We start from the raw sequence: 22,462 nt of genomic DNA on the forward strand, positions 1-22,462 counted from the left end.
GATATTTACTGAATAGTGAACGAATGTAGGTCTTGACATTAATATTCTATTGCTGTGCTTGAACTCATGCTGCAAAACTTAAATACATTATAATATAATTGCATATAATTTTGTTGACATCATAAATAATCTCATAATTACAAGATTTTGGCACAGAAGTGAATAATGAAACACGGAAATGTAGCTCCGTCTGAACTATATTTATAAAGAAGTGTAGTCATAATGAATATTGAGCGTTAGATGGCGCTGTGCGTCTAATACGCAACATATACCAACGAGTCAAAGAAGACACGACTGCCTCTTTCACAATAGCAAAACAGCTAAACAGAGTTTATTTGTAGTATTTTGTGTTTCGACTTTTAGCAGAACCACGTTACACATTTTGATATGTAGATATAGATATCAAAGAGATAAAGAAGGTCAGGTGTTAGACTCTGACTAAAGGTGGATAATCAGGTAATACGCCTGCCGGATGGTGGCCGCGGGTCCTTAAAACTTCTCTTGTTGGATTAGAGAGAGTTTGACAGCGCTGGCGATTTCAAGGTAAATCCCTCAGATAAAGATGTTGAGTTGTTTTTATGTAAGTACATTCTGCGTTTACCACAATCAAATATCCGTTTAAACCCTTTACGGAAGTACCCGGGCGGTGCGATGGTTGACATTTGACGGTTTTAGTATGATGGTTAATGTTTTGCTGTTTGAATGAAGGTAACATATGTTTTGTTCATATGTACCCTTGCGTTGGTAAAGACAAGTAAATATGATCGAGTACTCTTCTATTAGAGATATTTAATAAATAAAACTAGCCAGAAAGATTTTTTGGTGGTCTTTGATGGTTTAAATTGGTATCCCAGTCAGGACAAACTGGCACTCGTCCGCTAAGCTATATAATATATGTATAAATAAAGTTTTTTTATAACTCTCTCTCTCTCTCTCTCTCTATACTGTATATATATATATATATATATATATATAAGTTAATGAAGTGAATTGTTCTTGGAAGAAAAGAAAATCATTTCTGATACAATGAGAAAAGTTATGAAAGTTGAATAAAGTTAAATTTGCATAAGCTATACGTGTCATTATCTACTGGAAAGGTAAATCTGTTTTCCTGTTAAACCTGTTTTCAGCAATTAGATGTAATTTAATTTAAAGTTATAGTAGTTATTCAAAAAGTCCTTAATTTTCTCACCCTCATGTCATTTAATTCCAGTGTAAATGACTTCTGATAAAAACACAGAGAAAGATATTTGGTAGAATGTTAGCAATTGTCACTTCTGGGACATCGTTGACTACCATAGAACTGTATGTTTTCTAAATTCTTCAAAATATAACTATTTTTATCTCATATTTTGTTCTGCTATGGTAGTGAATGATGCATCGTCACTGAAAATGGCTAATATTCTTCCAAATATCTTTCTTTGTGTTCAACAGAACAAAGACATTTTTACAGGTTTAGCACAACTTGAGGGTGAGTTTCATTTTTGGGTGAACTGTCCCTTTAATTATAATTTCTTTTCAATGGTCATTCATTCCACTCCTGCAGATATTCTGGGCGTGGTGTCAGTTTGAGTGACCGCTGAAGACACAATCAGGTAAGAAATGTTCACAGTTATACTAAAGTCATCTGCTGGTTCCTGCCTTTATCACCTACGCTAGGATCTGCCAACCATCCAAACAGTGTTTTCACATTTGATCTACTGATGATTTGTTTATTCGAACAGAACATTTTCATCAAATTTGAACAGGTTTGGGTAGAGAGAGCTGGCAGGGAGAGCCCCTCCCTATGTATTATCACAACGTTAACAAATGCTACAGGCAGGGCAGATTATGTTCTAGATAATACGTCATGACTAGCTATTGCGTAGTGCAGATGGGCGGAGAGAACCGTTGCAGTAAACTTGTAAGTACGAGCAGAGTTTGAAAATATTGCATGAAAATATGTTGGATGGTAAATAAGGGAAACCTCTCGAATGTTTGAACCATCAGCAAGGGCGAGTAAACCAGCTGTACAACTACAAAAACTGTGGAGGCCTGTTTCAAGGCTTGATCACCATGCTCGCCCAAAATTTAATCTAATAACAATGAGTAAACATTCACCTTACAAAACAGTGACATAGGCATATGTGTTCTGCGTATCAGTTGTGGCCTAGTGGTTAAAGAGTCGGGCTCGTAACCAGAAGGTCACCGGTTAGATTCTCATGCCAACAGGAAGCGACTGATGCAAGGTACCTAACCCCCGTTTGCTCCTCGGGTGCTGCAGTGATAGCTGCCCACTGCTCCGGATGTGTGTTTTCAGGACTTGCAGTGTGTGTGACTACTCACTGGATGGGTTAAATGCAAAGGTCACATTTCAGTGACCTCATATAACCCATGACCATGGTGGTTACCATATCGGTCACCACAACGGTCAAAAAGGTCACTTTCATGTCTGTTGCTTAAATTGTAAATATCACTTTCTTATGTCTTTTGTTAGTTAAACATTACATTTGTTACCCAGGGTCTCGATCTCAGGTCAATGGTCTGTCTGACATTTCTAAAGCCTGGGTCATAGTCTTCACAAACAATCCATGTGCCGAACAAGCATACAATGCTGCAGGGACATCTCAGAGAAGCTCTGTTTACACTAACACAGCGGCGATCTGATAGATTATGAGGATTACGTTGTGCAAGATAAAAAGCCTGCACAGATATTTTGTATTTACATTTTAACACGAGTGGGAAGGTTCCCATTACATTACAGGTGTTGTGAGGAAACCAGATCACATGACTCTACATTTTGACATTCTGACTTCTGTTTATTTGCGTAGGGATTTTCACAATACTTGCAGTTTCAAATATTACAGAATCCCCCAGTGAGCCAAATCCAATGTTGACATTCACACAAAACTGCTAAGATTTTTAAAGGGATACCTTTACTTACTTTCGAGTTGTTGCTGAACAGTGAGAAAGATATTTGGAACAATGCCTTTAACCCAACAGAGCTTGACTCCCACAGTAGGAAAAATACTTCATCATTTGTTTTGTTCTGTAGAATACAAAATAAGACATTTTGAAGAATGAAGGACAGCAAACAGTTCTGAGGCACTTTTGACTACCGTTATATTTTGTCCTACCATGGGGGTCAACGGGGGGCAAAATCTGTCTGGTTATAATCATTCTTCCAAATATCTTTCTCTGTGTTCATCAGAACAAAGAAACTTATGCAGATTCGAAAGTGAGTAAATGATGACGTGTATCCCTTTAAGTAGACAAGAAGAATGCTTGGGAGGAACCAAGACTCAAACATATGTATGCAAACACAATGCTGATTTCAATGTTTGTAGTTAGATGTTAATAGAATATTTTGATGTTTTATTAAATGTTATATATTGATTAATATTCCCAATTGATGGTAAAAATCACTACTTTGTGTTACATTGTGAACCTGACTGTGATAATCCAGCAAAAGTCTTTTACTGTTTTCTACATGTTGAATTTTCACAGAATGACTGAATAATGGAGTTGAAAACTTGGTGAAATGCTTGAAATGGATCGTTGATGCTTGTTCTCTCATAATTAATGAGATTATGAGACTTTGTTTTCACAAGCAGGGTCACAAATGCTATTAATATGCTGATCAATATTGCTTAATGTAGATAAAAGATTGATGGTTCATAAAGTGTATCAAAACTGTTCTGCAGTATTTGAATAGTTGAGTAATATAGCGAACAGTACATTGACACTTATGTTTTATTTGTCTTATATTAATTCAACACATTTTGGATCACCTTCTGCCCACAGTCGGAAAGAACATGTCACGGCATAAGACCAGAGACCCCAAGGCCCATAAGAACATTATAAAAATTCTGACTTGATCAGAACTGTACATGTATGCTTATCCATTTAAGCACAGTACTGAAAGTGTGTTAAAATAATCAAATTTTTAATTGAATTCAGCCAGTTGAATGGGGAAACAATATACCGAAGCAGCTGTAAAATACGAAGCTGTTGTAATGCTTTATGTGCTAGAGACGGGCACGAGTTACTCAACAGTGACAGCACTCATCGACCACAAATATGTTTGTGTGTGTGTGTGTGTTTGTTTGTTTATAGAATGGCAGGAGTTTTCACCCTTGACATGGAGTTGGAGGATACGAGTGATGTGGAGGTGAGATCATACATCAGAAATGGTTCACAAAGGCAGTTTATTGTTTACAACAAATGTAACTTTGAGGCTATTATTGACTTATAAAGGTTTTAGGATTACCCGTGGTTTTCCCTATGACTGCGTATAGGATTTGTTCTGAACAATGAATGACAACCTGCTCACCTGTCAATCATCCATTTTGCTAATAAGTACCTATACTTGGCCTTTAAATGTGATTTTCAAAATAATCTATCGGTTTCATTTACAATACATTTACATGCACACAATGCTTCTCGGAAATAACAAATTTGCTCCGAATGTCACATTAAATAATATCCAAAAGCCTTAATGCCTGTATTTTTGCAGTAAAATGTATGGTTTTAGGGTGACCTTAACCCCTATTAAATGTTATCATGTTTAAAAGATATTTGAGAAACTTGTATAAGTGTAAATGGGTGGTACTCATGAGCTTTTGATTTCAAAGACGGTCCGACAATTGCTTTCTTAGAAATTAAAAATGAATTTAAAGAATTTTCCTTAATCTCATTACTGTAACTTTCTCAAAAACTTCAATAACATGCCATGTTTTGCTAAACAAAAAGAGATTTAAAATCATTACTGGAACACCGGTCTGTTACTGGGGGGATATTTATACGCCTCTAAACATGATGCGGCACATAGCGAAACGGGATTGGTTGCTTTACCTGTCAGTCATATATGGCCTCTTGGGTGGCTTTAGCCAATAAAAGCGGACAAAGTTAAAGGTCAGTATGAACGTCTGGCTACGTGAGACTAATTCCACCATGAGGTTTCAATGGTTTCGTGGTGAAGACCCAGACAATGATTGATCCTGCAGGGGATCACCCAAGGCAGTGAGACCGTGTATAAACAGGGTCTTTGTGAACCTCAGTACTGACTGCCTGCTTGTCCACATGAGTATTCTCTTCATTGAATGCCTCACATGATCTCCCTTGCTTTGTCTAGGATGAAGAGTGCAGCTTTATAGTAACAGAAACAGACAGGTAGATGCTTTTAGTCCATTTAGTTATAGACTCAAATACTGTAAATTGTCTGAATGTGCTATAACAATGTCCCATTTTCTGTGTAAGTGTTCCTGCAAAAGAAGTGGAGCTGACGGGTGATAATGTGAACAGAGGCAGTGAGAAAGTGGGACCTGACTGCTTTGAGTTACTCAGTGTTTTGGGTAAAGGAGCATATGGAAAGGTCAGTGTCTGAGTCTATGTACATTTACAGTTTGGCAGATGCTTTTATCCAAAACGACTTACAAGAGGGAACCAACAAAGTGAGAAAGAAGTCATTAAACACGAACAAGGACTGTAAATAATGTTTCAGTGTTTCAGATACAGCGTTTAGTAGGCTAACACATTGAAATGGGAATCACCTGGATTGATGTGGATCTCAGTTCTATAAGTAAAATCTTCTATCAGATACGATATAGAATATACGATATATTTCCTTAATGCAACTCTTTTGCAGTTTAGATTGAGGTCTGCATCAATACATGGGTCAAAGACATTAAGATGTCCCAATCAAAAGAAATTGACAAAAGTGATTTAATGTCCATAGAAAGTACATTAAATGTAAGTAAAATTTCTACTTTATGGTTTCAAATAAGTTTTGGGAGAATAAGATGTAGAAATTTTGATGAAATAATGTTACATTGTCATTCAGTGTAACACAATATATATGTAAAAATTCAAACAACATGTTTATTCTGACTTGTACATATTACAAAATATAAAAGAATAAGGGAGCGTATTCCATTTATCGTGCTTGGCAAAAATCTAATTGGCAAATGGGCAAAACCTAGGATAGAGGCAAATTAAAACATGTAAAATTACAACTAATTAGCATGTGGGGTGAAAGTAATTATTCTTTTAATAGGTCATAAATAGATTTTTGTTGTGAATATGCCTTACACTATCTTTAAACTGAATTACATTTTGTCCCCATCTTCTGTAAATCAGGAAAATGTATGATATTTATTTTCTGCTCCGAAAACAAAAATGCTATTAAATTAGACAGAAAACGTATTCTTTTTTTTAACAACAAACAACAATTGTTTTTATGCTTAAGCTCTTTTTTTTGTCTTTGACCCACATATAATATTTAAAGTAATTTTGTTAAATATCTATTCTATTCTAGGTTTTCCAGGTGCGAAAGGTGCAAGGTGCCCAGACTGGTAAAGTATTTGCCATGAAAGTCCTGAAAAAGGTATTTTTAGCCATTTTTCTTTCAATAAAATGTCTACCTTAGACATTGACTAATTTTCACTGTTAATGTCTTTTAACCAAATTTTCCAATTTCCACATGCTCACACACAAGGCCAAAATAATATGTAATGCAAAGGACACCGCACACACCCGTGCAGAGCGGGAGACCCTGGAGACGGTTCGACATCCGTTCATTGTGGAACTGTGGTATGCGTTTCAGACCGGTGGCAAACTCTACCTCATACTCGAGTGTCTGAGCGGTAAGCAGAAATGTGTCTCTTGAGAAGCCCTGCTCTAAAATGCTAACTTACATTTAGAGGGTTTTGCATCTGAACTCTTCAAGTGAGGAACTAACCTACTTAAATGTTTTTTAAGCAAAAACTTTGTAAAAGTGTTTAAGCCACTTACCACTTGCAAAGCCACTTATCACAATGCAGATTTCAACAACAAAAAATAAAGGAACAGGAATGTTAAGGAGGTCCTTTGATAAAACACATTGTAATCTTACCAGAAATTAGCAACTGGTTTCAGTCATGAATCTCAGGGAAAAGATAGACCAGAGAACAAATTCCTTTAAAACTTTTTAGTGTTATGCAATGATTTTCAGCATATGTTTCTTATGAAATAATTTTGGGGGGATTTGAATGCTTGCAGGTGGAGAACTATTCATGCAACTAGAGAAGGAGGGCATCTTTCTGGAAGACACTGCATGGTAAGTTTCATTAGAAAAGTTAAAGCGGCCCTAACTCAGAGAGTCTGTATATCTCATGTTAATCTTGAAAACTTACAGAATAGTATCGCACCCTTCAAATATGTCTTTAGTTTGATCACATTTATAAAAGACAGATACAGCTGTACGATTATTTCCGAAAACATGCGACGGGTGTGGAGGGCCAAAATAAAGCATGTGCACACATTTCCAAGAAATACCAGACATCAGTTTCACTCACCGCGTGCGGTTCATGTCCAGAATCTTTTAACGCTGGGACCGCCGCTCCATCTATCAGCTTCAAACGATCTCCAAATCCAGCATTTTATCCACCGTTTTTATAACATTCATCACTCAAATGCAGCGATCAAACAACACAGCTGAACTTCGTGAACATAGTGCTCTCTCTCTCTCCTGCAGAATTAGAAGACAGCATGTTTAACACTGTGAAGAAGTCAGAATGCATGACACACCGTTGCACCACTCCTTTGACGTGTATATTTGCATTAACTGTAGGGTTGGTTCCTGAAGAAGCTCTTTAGGTCAAACCAGAGATGATTTTACCTGCTAATGATTCTAACGAACGAAATCTACATCATTATTTCTTTGGTCTTGACAGTTTCTATCTTGGTGAGATAACATTGGCTTTGGGACACCTGCACTCCAATGGAATCATCTACAGAGACCTGAAACCTGAAAACATAATGCTTAATCATCAAGGTTTGTGACTTTAGCATAAGCACTTGCTTATTATGGAAATCAAATGTAATGTTCAAGTTCCAGGTATTAACATGCCGTGACTCCACAGAGAGTGGTGGATTCAGATAAATTTAAGCTCTCAACCACATAGGCCGCATTGACACTACATGCTTCAAATGACCCAATTCAGATTTTTCCTCCCATGTGGCACACATCTGATATGACCCGTGTCAGAAGGGAAAACATGCCCCAATCATATCTGAAAATATATGGGGTATGAATGGGATACATGTATTTGCATTTTCCATGCAAGTGGACAAATCGGATATTCCCGTCAAACTAATTATCATTAATGGTGGTGAACCACATGATGATCACATGACTCTTTAAATGAAGATTTTCTTTTTGTGACTCTTTTCAATGACACAATGTTTTGCTTGAAGGAAAGCAAATCCTTGGATAATACATTTGAATAATTTTCTTTACAAAGGAATGAAGTATTTTGTACTTCTTTGCATTTCCCCGTGAAAATATCATTACCGTAACGCATTTAGGTACAGTATGTGCATGATATGTATAATCAAAAACTATATTTTGACAAAGGAATTGGATGTTCTCAAAAACATTGACAATATTCATGTGTAATAAAAAGTGAAGAAATACATTTCAAAGGATTGTTTAAGACGGTTACGGTAATGAGATTTTTAAGGTGTTGTATTGGGGAAAAAAAGTTTTAGAAGATTTCAAGATTTTGTGAAAATCACCTGGATATAGTCAACAAATTGAATTGGGCTTCAAGTTGGAAATGTGGTCCAACTGAATGCAATGTACTCAAAATCAATTAAAACTGATAGTTCTCTCAAAACAATTAAAAACTCATTTACTCACCCTCCTGTCATTTCAAACCTGTATGACTTTCTTTCTTCCGCAGAACACAAAAGAAGATATTTTGAAGAACGGTGGTGACCGAACAGCACTGGACCCCATTCACTTTCATTATATGGACACAAAACCAATGCAAGTTAACGGAGTCCAGTAACAACATATTTCAAAATATCTTCTTTTGTGTTTGCGGAAGAAAGAGAGTCATAAAGAACGTCATACAAAGGTTTGACATGACAAGAGGATGAGTAAATGATGACAGATTTATAATGGTTGGGTGAACTATCACTTTACTTGCATTATTTATTAACCTGCTTCAAACTTCATGCTAGCATCATGTTGACACTAATCATGTCTTCAGCATCATGAAAATGTGCTCACAGTTCACATTGTGTGTCATTTGTATCAAGTTTACACCCTTATGTTTTCTTATGTCTTAAGGACACATTAAACTGACTGACTTTGGCCTGTGTAAGGAGTCCATCCATGATGAAAGTGTCACACATACTTTCTGTGGTACCATTGAGTACATGTGAGTCATGAGCACAGTTGCTCAACTACATGTAATAAAGAACACAGACATATTTTGTACTGATACGGCGTAACCACACGCTAGAAAGGAAATGGCTAATTTGTCTAAAAATGTCACTACAAATTAGAATAACCGTATCCCCGTCTTTGAATTTCTCATGTTGGGCTCTCACTTTTGACATAGGGCACCAGAAATCCTGACCCATTCAGGGCACAACAGAGCTGTGGACTGGTGGAGTCTGGGAGCCCTGATGTTTGACATGATGACTGGATCGGTGAGAGATGATGAAGGACAAAAATACATGATATATTAAGCCATTGATATACTTTTAAGGAGGTTTCCTGTTTGCCGTAATAGTGGAAATGTTTAGGAAAAGATTTCCTTTTTTTTATTTTACACAGCCTCCTTTCACCGCAGCGAACAGAAAGAAGACCATTGATAAGATTCTGAAGTGTAAACTCAATCTCCCACCCTACCTCACACCTGACGCTAAAGACATGATCAAAAAGGTAAAATGTCTCTCCGTAAAGAAGCTCCATGAAGACGTTTTGAGTTCCTAAAGAACAGAACTTTGATCTCTTTCCTATAGCTGCTAAAGAAAAATCCAGCACAGAGACTTGGTTCCAGCAAGGCCGACTCTGAAGATATCAAGGTATTATCTAGTTCTGATCCACTGCACTGAAGTATGAATCAATACTTATAATCTTGTTTTTCTTTAATAAGGAGATTTATTTTCCAATGGTTATGTTTCAGAAACATCATTTCTTCAGACAGATGAAATGGGATGATTTGCTGAACAAACGCATTGAACCGCCTTACCTGCCTCGCCTGGTACTGCCAATAACACTATTATAACTGTCGTAGTTTTGGAAATGAATCCTGTGAATTGTGTGTTTCAGCAAGCTGAATTCTTCCTCTTTGCTATATTCTTTTCAGCAATCGGATGATGATGTGAGTCAATTCGACAGTCACTTCACCCGTCAGACTCCCGTGGACAGTCCTGATGACACCACACCCAATGACTCCGCCAACGCTTTTGCAGTTGAGTTTATTCATATACATCACTCACCGTATCCCACAGACAGAAGCAAAGAGTGTAGATTTGGGTTATTTAAGACATCTTGAAAGTCCTGCCTTGTATGGAACGCAATACTGGAAACGCTGATTTGAGGTCATCACATAATATTACTTTGATAATAAAACAACTTTGCGTATTGATAATTACTCCATGGCTATGTAGTCATGACCTGATCAATTGTATCTGATAAATGTTAAAGCCAGAAAGTGTCATCACAAGTTTGTGTTGCATCGAACCATTTGGGTTTTTTCTGTTTATTATGCATCGGTTTAATAGGCCAGTATTTCCAGTGACATACATTCCCAGCTGAACTTCATGTTCTTCATTTGAGCAATTGGCCTGAATTACAGTACAGTTACACAATATGTAAGGAGTCCTTGTTCTGACATGATTTTTTGATGTGCTTTTAGGGGTTCACGTATGTTGCACCGTCTGTGTTGGAGAGTTTAAAGGTGGCATTTTCTTTTGAACCCAAACCTCGACAGATATGCAGACAGAACAGCAGCCCACACACATCTCTGAGGTACATCTTCTCATTCCACTGTGGACAGAAAAGCACGTCGTTTGCATAAATGTTTCTGTATTTTTGATTTACAAAATGTCTACAGCACATAAAGTTAGGTTTTCCAAATCATTTCTAAGAAATTAATTGTTTGGTGAAAGGAACATTTTGTCCAAAAACTCGAATAACCTCTATTACACTGCCCGACCCCAAAAAAGTCACACGCTCTAATGTTTTGTTTGACCACCTTTAGCTTTGATTACGGCACGCATTCGCTGTGGCATCATTTCGGTAAGCTTCTGCAATGTCCAGAATGTCCAGAGATGCATTCATCAATTTGTTTGGACGGCCAGTGTGTATTGCATTAAAATATTTGCACAATGAAGTACACTGTTTTTTAAAATATACAAGAATAGATCAATTGCTTCAAATTAAGACACAATACGATGCAAAACTATACTAGATTTGACATGAAATGAATCTTATTAATGTGACTTAACATACTTTTTGGGAATACTGTGCTGTAAAAGACCAAATGTTTTATATTGAAGTGTATATTTAGATTTACCTTATTTCCTTCTCGCTTTTCTCCCCATTTTAGCTCTTCTGAGATCTTTAGGAGCAGTGTTGATGCAGAAGAGCCTCCATATGTCCAGAACAAAACGCATTCTCTGCAGAATTGTGCCACACAGCCTATCAACACATCAGGCCGAAAGAAGAAACGGAAAGGTCATCAAAGTGGCAGATGAAATAGACTGAACTGTGCAGAAGTGTTTGTGGTGTATTATACCGTCTGCACTGTCTTGATTTACTTCTACATCTGTTTCTCGTCTCTTATTTAAATCAAAGCATCACTGATGTAAAATGCTTCATGTTCATAATTTTCATAAGATTATGAATACAGGTCAAGATTGGTACTACATGTTTCTGACATTATTATTGGTTTGACTGATATTTATTTCCGTTTGGCACACATACATTACAGATCCTTGCTTGTCTTGACAAACACCTGTTGGCAGAGTGCAGACTTGAGAAAAATATCAGTCTACACAGGTTTTCTATGAGGGAAACATAAATGCATTTTAGATGTGACAAAAGGGGATTTCTCTAAATTACAATACACAAACCAAACACACAACAACAAACATAAAACGTACAATTATATTTTAATTCCCGTGTGTCCATTTATTAAGAATATGGACCGTTATGGATGTGATGGTTCGGACTATCATGCTTCATAAACATCAAGAGAGCAAAGTAATAATTGCAATTTTATGAAAACCTTTATTTTTATGACATTAACCTATGTTTGACTGATAATCCAACCTCTCAACAAGTGTAGCTAAAGTTTTTTTTACTAAATTATTATTTGCAGCTGTGTTTTAAAGACAATTATGAGAAATGCATTGTGTTTCAGTATAGTAAATCTAAGATGTATGTATCGCTTTTAAAGCCACAGGGATCAAAACTTTGCTTCAGGTAATAAAAGAACATGATAACTTTTATTTGTAAATGTAACACAAGCCCCAAATATAGTAAAGTTTGGTCCTGTTAGTTCAGCTGGTAAGTGATCTTGCTAGTAACACTACCCAGTAAATGTCACCTGTGTCATACTGAAATGTCATAATCAATTTTGAAGTAACTTACTCCAAGACATTTCTCAGACTTAATGGTTTAATACATTATTGACAAAACGTTTAAATGATGTATGAATTATACCAAAACATATTTTATAAATCCCTGATAGCCAGCCTCCCTCATGGATAGATTACATCATGTACTGTGTTCTATACATGCTTACATTTTTTTACGTTTTTAATAAAAGCGTCTGCCAAATGCGTAAATGTATTCTGTAGGTTTCTTTAGTGTCCTTTTACTCATTTTGTACAATAAAAGGGTTTGTTAGTAAAAAAAATAAAAAGTACAGAAAATATTACGAAAACAATTGTGTCGCAATCCCCACTACAATTAGATTGTTGTTATTAATAATTGTTTATATGTTTGCAATCATCGCTGCGCTCCGACATCTCTAGTCCCTTCTTGGCCTACAGAATAGGGCGGGCTCGAGTTTCGTTCAAAAGAGCGGTTGCAATCTCCACTATCTTTTATTGGCCACCCTTACGGTCACTTACGCAGCCGTACAACTCCATTGGCTACAAGACGTTTCTTACAGCCAATCGGAGGCCATCGCGCGGAATTTTGAATTTGTCGCTAACAGTGGGAGTTATCCGCTTTGTATACCTCCGCTCACAAAAAAGAAAATAGTCCCTAGTGTTTATACTAAATAATAGCGAGATGTTCATATTTTAATAAAACATAGTCGTCGCGTGTTACAAACGAGCCGTTGTTATATGTACATTTAAGCATATAAACTAGTAGAGCTTCCATAGTTTTTGCGGATGGATATATTTGACTGACCGTAGCGCGTGTTGGTGTGCGCTGCTGTGTGTGTGTGTAACGTTAACTCGGAGCAGCAGGAGCGACCGGGACGATAAACCTCATGTCGGATTAATGTGTTTTTATTAATAAAACCACGATTGACGTCGATGGAATATTTTTTATTGTGTTAATACGCGGAAACTCAGGTAATAATCGTAGGACTTCGAACGCTTACTTTTCTTGTGACAATTGACTCCTAAAACGATGTTAATGTGAAGCTGTTTGCTATCAATACACGCATTAGCAGTTAACAAAGAAATAATATCACTACTTTTATTTGAAGTTATGCTTCTACCAACGTAAAGACAAACATAGCCGTTTGTCTTTTCTAGCAGAACTGTTTTTCGCATGCTATTTGCTATTTGGCCATGTGCTAACGTTACTGATTGGCAAAGTATTTAACTGCTGTGTTTGCGTGAATAAAATCGAGTAACTTGAGTTATTCACATTATAAGAGTCGTGACGTTATCAGTAAACTGTGTTATTGTAGTGAATGACGAATTATTTTTGTGTTGATGAAGGTAAGTTGTTTAAAAATGCCTTTGCTGGGGAAGATAGTGGTGATCAAGAGAAATGGAGAAGACGGCACTGAATTTCCCCTCACGGCGGCATGTCTTTTCGGGAGGTAAGTAACGTGACTAAACTTTGACATCATTATGTATTATTTACTGATGGGTTCGCTTTTTAAAGAGCGAGATGCAGATGAAAAACAATTATTTTACACCGTTATCAAGATTTGAAAGATAATGTTAAAAACATTTAAAAAGGCGTTTAAAAGTCACAAAAGAAGAGTATGAGACATGTGCTGTTTAAATCTTGATTCCAGGCGGGCTGTTCATGTCAAGTCATCCAATCAATGAGAGCGCCGCGTGTTTAATGACGACAGGAAATGCGTATCTGCACACGTTGTATTACCTCATGGTTGGGCTTTATCGTATTCCTGGCTTTCTATTCTTTTTCAGACTCCCGTCTGTGTTTTATTTTTAGAAAGCATTAATAGTATTTTTAGGAAATAGGATATTTAAATCGGGTTTGAAATCATACTTCACAATAAACATAACTGGTTGGCATCTTGAGACAAAACATATGTATTCAGTTATATTTTTAGACGCCTCTTACGTTTGAGTTAGTCTGGGACTAGGTGTACGCCCTGTCCGCGAAACCATCCCTAGATGTCCTCTCTTAACTACAATCTAGGTTTTGCACAAATGTCGAAGGTCACAGCATAAGAGATCATGAAAAGCTAACTCAAAAGCAGCTCTGAATATTTTAATACCTATATGTACATAATTTCATATCACATTAAGAAAACAAAAGGTATAACAGCATTTTAATGTCTGATTCCCTTTTTTAGGAAACTGAACTGTGATATTCGGATTCAGCTGCCACAGGTCTCCAAAGAGCATTGTAGAATTGAGCTGAATGAGAATAAGGAGGTATGTGTGACATCATGACCTCGTTTTTTAAACTTGCCTTTCTCAACCAAAAAAATTACATTACAGTAAAAACTATAACTAGAAACTTCACAAGATTTCTATTTATTTTTCCTTTGTTTTAGCTCATTTTGACAAATTTGAGCTCTGTGAACCCCACACTTATCAATGGAGAAGCACTGCAGGAGTTTGAACGTTTGAAGCATGGTGATCTCATCACAATCATTGATCGTTCTTTCAGGTAAATCTTTTTTAATAACGACATTGGACATGTTAGGCCTTTAACATAATTGTTTGGCTATACTGTTTAAGTCGGTCCATATTTTGTAGTTTAATATTTTGATTTTGTAAAACTGTTCAGGTTCGAGTACCCACCTCCGAAGACCCCGAAGAAAAAGAGGCTGTCCACAACTGGACAAGACAAAACACCTCAGGTGTGTATACGGGACATCAGTCTTGTTAAGTCTGATGTAAAGTTTGTGTGTGCACATGTGATCCGCTCTTTTTGCAATAACACAGTTGCTAGGCGCTTATAATAGCTTGGCTCTACCCCTTCTGGCATGCAGGGTTTTTGAATTAATTGCCAAATTTACCGTCGAAGAATGATTTGTGTCTGTTCGATTTCTATATTTCTTACTGTTATTTTGGTCTTTTGGAGAAGCTGGAGAAAAGCACACCTGTACCTGTGGAGAAAAGGAAGTCTGAGCATTCGTTTGGTATGTGATCTGAGATTCGATCATTCTCTGTAGTGTTAAATTTAACATTTTTTTTCTAAATGTTTGCTAATCAGTTGCTTGTGTTTTTAATGACATAAATGTTCTTGTCTACTCTATTTACAGACACCTGTTTAAAGGATGGGTCCAATCTGCCTCAATCATTGGAGCAGACAGTTGAGACTGCTGCAGATGAGAAACCTAAGAAGGACAGCATGTCTCCATTCGGTGAGCTTTACCAAATGGTCAAACTGGACCTGGCTGCTAAATCGCCATGGAAGTCCGGGCTAGCCAAGACACCTCTTACAAGACCCCAGGTTGACCAAGTTCCTACATCAGATATTGAAAACAGTACTTATCCAGTCACAACCCTATCTTCAAAGAGACGAAGATCCTCAAAAAGCAATTTTGAAGACCAGACTGGAGTAGATGTTCCTCAGAGTTCAATGGACGCCAACCCGGAGGGAGAACCTGGTGATCTGTCATCAGTGGAGTCCAGCACCCCGTCAGTGTTTGAGAAAAGCAGAACCTCTGTCTCTCAGAAAAAGAGAAGGCCCTCAAAAACACCAGAGAAGTTCAGCGCTGGCGAGGTGGTCCAGCAGATTCTTCTAGAGACACAACCTGAAGAGAAAACACCAAGATCCCCTAAAAGGAGAAGTGGTACGTCTCAGGATCAAAACCTTGCCCTCCAAATATCTTCAAGCCAGCCTCAGACACCAGGACCAGAGGAAAAGAACACAGATGTAAAAATGTCACCAAGAACGTCCCCAAGAACAAATGCTGGCAGAAGGTTTCAAATCCAAGATGTTCTGTCTGAGATCAAGACGGACACGCCGACAACGCATACTGATGTAGCTGTTCGAAACTCCAGGAAAAAGCGTGTATCCTTTGGAGGTCAGTTGAGTCCAGAGCTGTTTGACAAACGTCTGCCCCCTAATTCCCCTCTCCACCGTGGAGCGACTCCGAGACGAAGTCTCGGACCTTCTCAGAAGCCCCAATCTCTCCTGCGAAGAGCATCCACCATTGGTCTTTTGGTAAAAAACTTTTTCAACCTAAAACATTTGTCCACGTCACATTTGTGCAACAAATTGTTTAATCCAAACATGTCTTGTTTTTTTTAGGCTCTCAGACTTAAGGAAACTGTTACGAAGAGCACTAAGGCTCAAAGTAGTCCGCTAAAGAAAGCTTCACCTAAACGCGTAGCTTCTGCCACAAAGACTCCATCACCTGCCAAGAGGTCACCAAGGGCTAAAACTCCATCACCAAAGACTCAGAAGTCAGCCAAGGCCTCCTCGCCAACCTCCACCACTGCTACACCCAAAACTCCTGCTTCTTCTAGGAGAGTTTCATCATCATCGATTGAGGCAGTGGGTGACGGTTCTGCCATTGTCACGCCGAGGGTGCAGGGACGATTTTCAGTTTCCCGCATCAGCACACCTTCACCTGTCCAGGATCAGATGGATGAAGGTAAAGCAGAGCCGAGCACGTTAGAAGACATGCCTCAGGTGTCAGGAACACCAAAAATCCCACTTCTGAGGAAAAGTATGAAATCTGCACGAAAAACACCTGTGAGTACCATGAAGAGTGCACTTGATGTTATGCGTTCAAGACGCAGTGGAGCATCACGTGCTAATCTGAAAGGTAAATTTACATAAATTATGTTTTTGAAAATGACGATCTTAAAATGAACAAGTTTTCAGTTTTGGTTGTGCTTCTCTGTCTTAAGTGTTAAACTCTTGGGCTGATATTGTGAAGTTTGGTCAGGCCAAACCTCAAACAGATGTTACAACCAAGATGAAAATTACAAAGAGCAGTGTGGTCAAGAGAACAGCAGTTCCAAAGCCCAAGGTAAAAATTCTAGAGATTATTTTTGTTACAAGTCGGTTTTTAGTTAATAAATAACTGATCTGATAATCCCCTCACAGACCCCTGCACGGAGGTTGAAGGAAGATGTCAGCACTGGGCATGCCATGTCTCCATTCACCATTGTTGTCGGCAAAGCTCATTTAAGGACTAACCAGTCTGTTGGTACTGCACCTAAAATTGTGTCTAACTTCGCAGTGCTCAAGAAGGACATGAAAATGGATGAGGATCTGACAGGTCTGTTCAGTAGTGTAGAACCTTTCTGTTTATGCACTCTCAAATTCTAAATGTTATATTTGTTGTTAGGTATTTCAGACATATTTAAAACTCCAGCTAACAAGTCCAAGAATATGGCTGGCATGAACAGCTCATGTACAGAGACGCCTCTGGATGAGTTTTCCGTCATGAAAACACCAGAAGAATCAGGTTGGTGATTGGCACACATCTTATGTCTGATCTTTTGTGTAATGTCTTGCAACTTAAACATTTTTTGTTGATGTAGGTGAAATGATGGTATCTCCATTGAGCGTGGCATCCACTGCCAAGTGTGAAAACTACAAAACTGAAGCGGTTACACGGCTACTTCTGGATAACCAAGATGTTAGTTTATTGAACGAGGACGGCCTTTTACAACCAGCTGACAATTCAAATGACACACTAGAATCTGTGGAGATGGCTGAGAGTGATCAGAAAGAGAAAGAGGAGAGCGTTCCTGAAGCGGCGGTCAAAACTCCCAAACAGGCCGCAGCACAGTCCATGTGCCTTACTGGAGTCAAACGCCTCATGAAGACCCCCAGACAGAGAGCTGAGCCGATTGAGGACCTACGAGGAAAGCTGCTCAAGACCCCCAAAGCATCTAAACACCCTCAGGAAGTAAGTCTGGAAGGTGTGAAGGAACTCCTGAAGACTCCCAAACACGGAGGAGAAGACATGGTTGGAGTAAAAAAAAGACTGACGCAGACACCTAAAGAGAAGAACAACCTGGTGCTTAGTGCGGCTGGTCTTCAAAGGGTCCTGAACTCACCTAAGAAAAACGAAGACCTCACTGGTGTGGAAGAACTCACGAAAACACCAAAAGTAATGGAAAAGCCTTTGGAGGCAGAGGAGGACCTGACTGGCCTTAAACAGCTCATGAAGACTCCAAAGCACAAAGTAGAACCTGTGGAAAATCATATGGGTTTAAAGAGACTGATGCAGACCCCCAAAGAGAAGATTGAGCCTTTGGAGGACCTCACCGGCGTGAAGCAGTTAATGAAGACTCCCAAGCACAAATGTGAACCTGTCCGGAATCAGTTTGAAATCTGTGAACTAATGAAGACCCCAAGACCGAAAGGAGCGGCAGCTGATGAGGACCTTACTGGCCTTAAGGAAATAGTCGAGAAGCCGGAGAGCAGTTCTACGCAGAAAAATGTGTCGGAGTCTTTTGAGGTAAACATCACATCTCTCTGCACATTTTGCACAGCGTGTTGTGTAGATATAGTCTTATTTATGTATGCATGCCTCTTTTGTGTAGAATGTTTGATGCAGTAAAACTTAATTGTGTGAAGGCTGGTCTAAAATCCTTCAGGAATATAATTCTCGATTTAAATTAATCTACATGTATATAATATTTAGACACTGGAGCCTGAGCCAGCTGTGGAGATTGACTCTGCTTCCATGCCCGCTAAAGGTGAGTTTGATTGTGTTAAGTTTAATCTGCAGGCATTACACGAAGACCATATCTAATATTATTTTCATTCTTTTATTATTTTATAGATATAAATAGCCCTGCTTCCTTTAAACCGTATAGATACATAAAGTATCTGCTGTGCCCTTTGTAAAAACATATTTTTGTAGGTAACAAGCTATGTATAAGAAATTCTCATGTATTTAGTATTAATTCCACATATCATGTGTGATCAATTGTTCGGTTTATTCATATTGTCTTTTTATAGATTTTGATATGGAATTCGACAAAGAAAATGTTTGCCCAGTTGAACCCATGGAGACTGAAGTTTTGAAATCTCTGGATTTGCCATGCACCACCGAAGCATTTGATTCACAACTGAAGACTGAAGCTGTAGGCCCTCAGGAAGAACACTGTGACCAGACTGAAGAGGAGCCTGTTTCAGTTCACGCTACTGATGTTTGTTCTTCTGAGGTTGATGAGAAAACAAAAGAGCAGTCTGAAGAAACTACCTCTGACAACAGGTGTGTAACCACTGAATCTATCCCACCTTCATGCACTACTGAGCAAGAAGAAGAGGCAATTAAACCGTCACAGGCCAGTAAACCCCAGCGAGGTGGTCGAGGGAGAGTAGCTCAGAAATCCAACGCACCTGCGGTTTTGTCAATAATTGAGGAATATGCACCACCTCCTCCAAGCCCTGGCAGAGGAAGGAGAGGAAAGAAGCTCATTGAAGTCCCAGAGGTTGCTGCAAGCCCGCTAAGAAAATCAGCCCGTGGAAGAGTCTCCAAGCCCAGCTTCGAGGTCGAAGAGGTAAAGAATACGGAGTCTGTCCAGGCACCTGTGGACTCCATGAACACAGAGGAATCAGACAGCAAACCTGAAGTTACAAAGACCAAGAAAGGAAGAAAAGCTCAAAAGGTTGATGTTGAAATTGAGCCTGTGGAAGATGAAAGTGCTGTGGGTGTGCAGTGTTCTAATGTACTAGCTGGTAAAGAAGAACGGGTCCAAGCCGTTGTTCCTAAAGCTGGCAGGAGGATGATGAATAATAAAATGGAATGCCAACCTTCAGAAGAACCTCAACAAATAACTAAAACTGTTTCAGAAGAAAACGCTTTTACCCCGGAGAGTGTCAGTCTGCAAACCACAGAAGTTGCGGAGGCTCCAGTCATTGAAACAAGAGCCCGAAGACGAAGGCCAACAAAGGAAACCGCAAAATCCGAACCCACTTCTTTATTGGAAAGTGATGTGGCAAGCAGGCACGCTGATGTCGTTGCTGAAATGCCATTGGCAAAGTCAAGGCGAGGTAGAACGTCTAAAAAAGAAACCAGCAAGGACCAAACTTTGGATGATGAACCTAAGGTTGACAGTCAAGATGAACCTGAAGCACCATTGGTCAAGTCTGGCAGAGGGCAAAGGGCCAAACAGCAGAAACCACAGGTGGCTGAAGACGTTGATAACCAGTCTGTTGCAGTTGCCATCACACATGCGACTGTGACTGAAAAACACCCTGAAATAGATTTGAAGTCTGTCAGAAAAGGAAGACAAGCTAGACAAATCTCAAAAGAGATTCCGGTTGAGGCTGAAGAGAACGTTGTCAGTGTGGCAGAACAAGCAAAGGTCCCTGTTGTAACATCGACCCGTAAAAGGCAGATTACAAAGGAAGCTGAAACTGTGGCAGACGTTCCTGTAAAAAGAGGCTGCCGTGTTGCTGTGGCTCCCATAACTCCTGTTGCTGTAGTGTCTGGCCGTGGCCGCAAAGCTGCCATCAAGGCAGAGCCGAAGGTTACGGAGGATGTGGCTTCATCTAAAGAGCAATTGAAGTCCATTAAACCAACCAGACGAACAGCAAAAGTGCCTGAATCGAAGATAAATGCAACAGAGGTTAGTTCTGAAAGTGTTGCTGATGAGAATACTGTACCGAACAAGGTGGGCAGAGGAATTCGTGGCAAAAAAGAAAAGGGTTCGACCAAAGAAACAAAAAACCCCCATGTGAACGATTTGGAGACACCAGAGAAAGAAGCATTAACGAAAACCTCCAAAACTGTCAACTGGAGCCCAGCTTTGGTGACCTCTAAAGAAATTGAAGAACCTTCTACAGATGTCAAAGAAGCACCGCTGCAGAAATCCAAGAAGTTTGATAAATCATCTGCTAAAACAATATCTACAGAAAGCGATCAGTTGACTGATCAGCCCCTCCGAAGCCGCAGAGGTAGAGGAGCAAGAAAAGAGGAAGCCTCTGTTGAAGACTGTTCTGAAGAGCCTCAGATGAAGGCCAAGCCTTTGAGGAGAGGAAAAGCAGCAGCTTCAGCAGCACCTAAATCAGAACCCAATGACAGCAAGGCATCAACTCTGCTGAAGAGGAAAAGAAACGAGGCGTTGGAGGTAACTGAAGACCCAGGAGATAATGAACCTTTGCCCAAGAAGAGGGGTAGAGTAGCCAACAGCACTGAAGTTGTTCCCAGCAAAGAGAAAACTCCTGAACCTGAACCTACTCCCAAGAAGACTAGTAAAAGAATGACAAGAGGACAGAACAAGCAAGCTCAGGAAACTGAACCAGCACCTGTCATGGCTCAAGAGTCTGTTTCAGGTGAGTTTCTAACAGAAGGATGCCATCTGACCACCGCATCCATTTCTATTCTGTTTTTGTTAGTTAGAATGAGTTTGTGGTTTTCAGAGTAAATCGTTTGTAACACACTTCGTATCCCTTGTACAGGCACTCGTAAAGGCAGAGTTGTGAAGAAAGCAGAAGCAGCGGTCGTCTCTACTGAGGCAGCTCCTGTCAGACGCACCCGCAGGAAGTGAAGCACTGATCTTACAGAGTGGTCTTAATCTTCAAGCTTGGAAAAAAGTTTAGTTTTATATTTTTGGAATCTTTGATAATGATTATTTCCTATCTGTACCAGGTTTATTTTTCTATAATTTTAGCTGATTTTATATTTGGGGAAAATAAGTAATGTGTACATTTTATTTAGTTATTTTGTATACGTTTTTTGGTTACATTGCATTTTAAGTCCGACAACATGCATTTTCAAGCTTCGAGCATACTGCGATGTGTTGAGATTCTCTATTTGTGTACTGTTAACTAAACTTTTAATTAATTCCTTGTTCCCTTGTTATAACTCGCTTTTTTAAATGTATTAAAAGAATGAAAGAAGTGATGGGTGTGAAAACATGAAGCTGCCACCACTCAGGAATGCTTTCAATAAAATATCATTGTTAACTTCGTTTGTTTTTATTTGTATGAACGTCTGGAGTAATAGATGGCAGATTGACTTTATAAACTGTATATGTTATTTTGCATGATGATAAACATTTTTTACTACATTTAATAATCTGTATAGTAAACCCAAAGGGCATGGAGCCCATAAAAGCTCCTGGTCTCATGATGGAGGTGAAGGATGGTATAGGATCATTGCTTTGAGCAAGGAGAGGTTTGAGAAACACTGTAGCCTGCAATGATAATAGATGGTAATGAGGTTTATCGCTTATACTTTGTAGACTAGGTAAATGGCACAATATTTTTTACATAAAGAGGTTTTGCAGGACGAATAATGTATTTACATCTCCGGACCAGAGAAAA

At 38.8% G+C, this 22,462-nt stretch overlaps 2 protein-coding genes across 5 annotated transcripts; both read left to right on the forward strand.

Moving 5' to 3' along the window:
• The first annotated feature begins 231 nt into the window (after positions 1–231).
• LOC306905701 (ribosomal protein S6 kinase beta-2-like) lies at positions 232–12,612 on the forward strand. Of its 4 annotated transcripts, XM_079476522.1 has the most exons (19): positions 475–543; positions 1,435–1,471; positions 1,547–1,595; positions 4,096–4,150; positions 5,114–5,151; positions 5,239–5,353; positions 6,296–6,364; positions 6,476–6,623; positions 7,018–7,075; positions 7,692–7,792; positions 9,095–9,185; positions 9,369–9,459; positions 9,587–9,694; positions 9,775–9,837; positions 9,939–10,016; positions 10,122–10,226; positions 10,674–10,786; positions 11,019–11,056; positions 11,367–12,605. In XM_079476522.1, exons 4-19 carry the CDS (start codon positions 4,097–4,099, stop codon positions 11,522–11,524), a joined length of 1,428 nt encoding a protein of 475 aa, XP_079332648.1. In that variant the 5' UTR covers positions 475–543; positions 1,435–1,471; positions 1,547–1,595; position 4,096; the 3' UTR covers positions 11,525–12,605. The 4 variants fall into 4 exon arrangements, with proteins under 4 accessions (XP_079332650.1, XP_079332649.1, XP_079332647.1 ...); XM_079476524.1 differs by lacking the exon at positions 11,019–11,056 and having other exon boundaries at positions 232–543; positions 11,367–12,611; XM_079476521.1 differs by lacking the exon at positions 1,435–1,471 and having other exon boundaries at positions 239–543.
• Positions 12,613–12,951: 339 nt separating this feature from the next.
• mki67 (marker of proliferation Ki-67) lies at positions 12,952–22,137 on the forward strand. Its single transcript, XM_079475935.1, has 15 exons — positions 12,952–13,350; positions 13,726–13,829; positions 14,559–14,640; positions 14,763–14,878; positions 14,999–15,071; positions 15,299–15,353; positions 15,477–16,384; positions 16,472–16,991; positions 17,077–17,198; positions 17,276–17,450; positions 17,520–17,639; positions 17,716–18,641; positions 18,828–18,882; positions 19,148–21,469; positions 21,596–22,137. Exons 2-15 carry the CDS (start codon positions 13,741–13,743, stop codon positions 21,682–21,684), a joined length of 5,652 nt encoding a protein of 1,883 aa, XP_079332061.1. The 5' UTR covers positions 12,952–13,350; positions 13,726–13,740; the 3' UTR covers positions 21,685–22,137.
• Positions 22,138–22,462: the final 325 nt, after the last annotated feature.

Source organism: Barbatula barbatula (assembly GCF_947034865.1).
Source record: "Barbatula barbatula genome assembly, chromosome: 16".
Taxonomy (NCBI): Eukaryota; Metazoa; Chordata; class Actinopteri; order Cypriniformes; family Nemacheilidae; genus Barbatula; species Barbatula barbatula.